Source organism: Octopus bimaculoides, chromosome 21, assembly GCF_001194135.2.
Source record: "Octopus bimaculoides isolate UCB-OBI-ISO-001 chromosome 21, ASM119413v2, whole genome shotgun sequence".
Taxonomy (NCBI): domain Eukaryota; kingdom Metazoa; phylum Mollusca; class Cephalopoda; order Octopoda; family Octopodidae; genus Octopus; species Octopus bimaculoides.
The window spans coordinates 3377928-3382468 of NC_069001.1; the positions used below are offsets into that span (position 1 = coordinate 3377928).

The window sequence follows — 4541 nt, forward strand, 5'->3', positions numbered from 1 at the left end:
ATATATATATATATATATATATATACACAGACATACATACATACATGGGAGAGAAAAAAAAATTAAAAGAAGAAATCATCAGTTGTTGCTGAAAGAATTTGTAATATACAATGACTATAATATAAACAAAACCCTTATAAATTCCAAGCAGTGGAAAATATTAAGTCTGTGACAACAATATTAATAGTTAAAATATATAGATCATTGTTAGTACATTACACTAACAGAAGCTGTGGACTGTAAAAGATTTATAGGAAATAAAAAGAAGTGGAGAGGGCTATGAATGCCCAGTTGGTAGTAAAGCTATATGGGACTCATGGAGAAACAAAACAACTTATAAACTCATCAAGGTTCATAACTCAATGTCATTCTTTATTGAAAACATAAACTTATAATGACAACAATAGTAGGAAAAGTCTAAATAATACATGTCTCTAACCTGTTTCAGATCATGTGTCTTCTTTTCCATCAATAATCTATTCATTTCTTTCAGTTTTTCATTTAATGCTTGATTCCGTTCCTTTGCCTGAAAACAGAATTTATCATGAAGTTTAGCTCTGTCTTGCTTGGAAGTTATATTATCATTTGTTGTTGTTAAGCTTCAGGTCAACAACAACAAATTCCAGCCTTGACTATTCTGTCTTCTTGTTTGTAGATATAGTACTTTGACTGATATATCCATTTTTGAAGGGGTTTTAAGATAGTGAATTTGAAAGAGAATCTTCTGCTATTTTCAGTCAATTGGGCAGCTGTATAAAGACCCATTCATTGGCTCATGGCCAAATTGTTTTTGGAGCTGAACCAGAGTTAAGGAGTGTGTATTGTATACACTGTATTTAGGGATAGTGATAAAAGTGTGTTCGAGAGCTCCAGTCAGCTCTGTTCAAGAAGGTGCTCTATAAAATTGTAGTTGATTTCTGTACTGTGGCACACACTTTATGCTTCTTTCTGTGTTTTTTTTTTGTTTTGTTTTTGTGTGGAGTATAATATAAAATTTGGAGTATGTTGTAACTCTTTCACCTTTTAATAAGTTTGTGTACGATCATCAGGTCTATTTGACACTTCACTAAGGTCAGTTTACTATACACACACACACACGTACATACAGATACATGCCTGTGTTTTGGTATATGATAGTAAGCATATTTGTGAATGCATGTGTATAAAGTAGAGAAGTTACACGACATCAATTAACACAACAGCAGCATAAAACATATTTATATTTCCAGAAATCTGACTTTTTTCCTTGTGTTTCTTATTTTTATTGAAAATTAGTTTAATTCATAAACTCAAGTTTAAGCAACAGTTCCTCAGACAAACCATATCTAAATCATAGCATAGCTGATATCTGAATCATGCCTGAGCTCAGTCCATATGAATTATGCCTGGGTCACTTCACCATTGTTCATTTTGAATTTTTTCAAACTGAGTAATAAATTACTATGCATGCTGCAACCACCATAGCCAGTCTAGCAAATAATCTTATGCAATAAATTATTAAATCTGTTACCTAGAATAATTGATATAATTTTTAGTTTGAGATAATCTCAAAGTGAAGTTTCCCCATTGTTAAATCTCCTCTCTTACTTCTCTGAACATCTAAATATTGTCAAAAATAATATTGTAAGAAAAAATTGATTGAATTTTACCCAACCTTTCTTTCATTCTCTTTTCTTTCATCTAGTTCTTTCTTCATTTGGTTCATTTTATCTTGCAATCCTTTCTGTAAGTCTTGAAAGATTTGTCCAACAAAATCTTTGTTATCCTCTGGCTCAATGACATGCTGTTCAAAGAAGATAAGAGCAGAGATGAAAAGACACTAGTCAATGTGTGTGGGTGTATGTGTGTTTTGTGCGTTTGTGTGTGTGTGTGTGTATGTGTGTGTTGTATGCAAGTTGTGTCAGTACATTTTGTGAGTGAGTGTACTGTGTGCATAATATTCATGTACTGTAAATGATTGTGTGTATAAATTTTCTACGTTTTTGCCTGTGTAATGCATGTATATGTAAGTGTATGTCTATTTTATGAGTGTATTATGTATGTAAGCATGTGCACATGCACAAGTACTCCATCCCTTTCACATTCCAACTTTACTTTCTTCTTCTTTTACTAATTTCACTCATTAAACTGCAGCCATACTGCTACTGCTATCAAGGGTTTAATTCATCATATCAACTTCATCGGTTATTTCAGTTATTATCACTCACAAATGAATATTAAGGGATGTAACTCAAAACACATATATACACACCAACTCATATACATGTAGACTCACACACACACACATATGACTCCTAATATAGGGACAAGGCCAGAAACTTTTGAAGAAGAAAACTGTTGATTATATTGGCTCAATTACTTGGCTAGCACTTTATTTTATTGATCCCAGAAGGATGAAAGGCTAAATTGACCTCACTGGCTTTGAACTCAGAATGTAAAGAACCAGAGAAATGCTGCAAGACATTTTGTCTTACACACTCTCTCTCTCCCCCCTCTCACTCTACACATGTGTGTGTACGTGTGCGCATATATGCATGTGTATATGTATGTACACATACACACACACACACATGCCTACACACATAGGATGGTCTTTCACATAATTTCTGTTTACCAAATTCCATTCACAAAGTATTAGTAAACATGAAGCTGCAGTAGAAGACACTTTACCTAGGTGCCACTTAGTAGGATTGTGTCTAGAGTTATTTGAATGAGAAGTGACTGTGCACACATTTATATTCATTACATATATACTGTAAGTATATTAATGTGTGCATCGTGTATAATGTGACTATAGTGAGCATGTGCATATATATATATATATATATATATTGGTCACTCTATGACCGGACATAGACTTGTATATATGTGTGTTTGTGTGTGCCCCTGTAAGCAGTGTGAACCCAAATAAAAAGTAGTATATATTTAAATTTACAATAATGAGTTGAGATGAGGTGTAACACTCATAGCCTTTGCATAGGTGTTTCAATACAAGACGTGTGTGTGTGTGTGTACATAATGTGTATTGTGTGTGTGGACAAGAAGTGATAGTGTTTTGGTATTACTGAAATGTAGATTTTTATAAGAGGTATTGAATGAGTGTAACTAAGAGTAAATTTTACTTTTGACAACTCTTTCAATAAAGTGTAATGTAGTAGCAATGTACAAATATATCAAAACATCAGTTACCTTTCCTGTTTTCAAGCTGTGAGACAAACTTTTCATTTTCTTCTTTAAGTCTGCAGGCAGTATAAAGTCATTGTAACATCGGTCAAATTTCTTCTTATTCTCATCCAGTTTGTCTTTTAATACACTGTTCAACATCTAACAAAGAGAGAGACATAGTAGGGAATAAATTACAGAAGTTTGTTTTACTTTGGGAACTATAATAAATACCTGAAGTCTGATATGACAAGTTTGTGAAATTACTTAAGAAAATTCCAACCTTTGATTTTTCTAGTTCTGACATTATATGCTGGACATTTCTGTCTTTCTCAATATCAAGTATAGCTTTCTTAGCAGACATAAGGGTATTTTCTTTTTCTGCTATTAACTGTTGTTCAATTGATTGAATTTCTGCCTACAATGGAAGAAAGAATATGGTTACTTTTTGATACATACTGAAAATGCATGCCTTGCATTTCTTATATAAACATTCGTACTGTTAAATAATTTGGTGGTTAAAACTTCAGGAAGGGCACATAAAGCTGATAACCAAAGTATGGCTGTTTCATCATTTGTTAGCTTGCATCTAAGTGATACCACTTTCTCTATCTTTCTCACCCTAAAGAGAGCCTATATTCAAAACTTTAGATTCTTTATTCTTCATGGCAATTAAATTTATCAAAACCCTCTCTGGAAGATAAATTAGTGTTAACATATTAAATATGTAAACTATCAGCATGGCCGCAGCTCTGAGCTGAAACTTTGAAATGAAATATTGTGAGAAAAATTATTAATCTGTGACTGATATTATTTTTCATTTATTTCTAATTAATATTTTAATGCCCTACTGTGTTAACTCCTTACCTATAGTTTTTAAAGTAGATTGTATCTTTGGGTTATTGGAATTTCAATCATATTATCTAGCCAGATCATATTTAATCAGTACTTTCTTGTAAATCATAGTAATGTTGATGGTAAAACTTGGTATAGATAACTAATGTTAATCTTTACAAACCTGTGCTCTTCGTTCTGTTTCCTCGATTGTCTGCTTCAAGTCTTTCAAATCCAGTTCTGTTTCTGTTATTTGGTTCTGCAGATCTTTTTCCTGTTCTTCTTTCATTTGAAGTTCCTTCTCCAAATCATCAGATATTCTCTGCTGTTCTTCTAGTGCATCTTGTGTTTCAGCTAGACACTAATGATAGGTTAAGGGAAAGATATGGATTATAAGAAACTCTGTAAGCTACTTTAGACAGTCAAACTCATCTTTAACATAACATATATATATTTCTATAGAATTAACATTAATATTGAGCAAACATGGCAAGAAATGAGTATCACTTTGTAATCACTTTATATATATATATATATATATATAT

At 32.2% G+C, this 4541-nt stretch overlaps 1 protein-coding gene across 1 annotated transcript in view; it reads right to left on the reverse strand.

Annotated features, from left to right (window-relative positions):
- The window catches only part of LOC106873177 (uncharacterized), a 49830-nt gene that overhangs the window by 43185 nt on the left and 2104 nt on the right, over positions 1-4541 (reverse strand). The window contains exons 2-6 of the mRNA XM_052975349.1: positions 4181-4357; positions 3446-3580; positions 3190-3324; positions 1655-1783; positions 440-526 (exon numbers count right to left, since the gene is read on the reverse strand). Of these exons, the coding sequence (XP_052831309.1) occupies positions 440-526; positions 1655-1783; positions 3190-3324; positions 3446-3580; positions 4181-4357 (663 nt within the window). The remainder of the gene's footprint in view (positions 1-439; positions 527-1654; positions 1784-3189; positions 3325-3445; positions 3581-4180; positions 4358-4541) is intronic.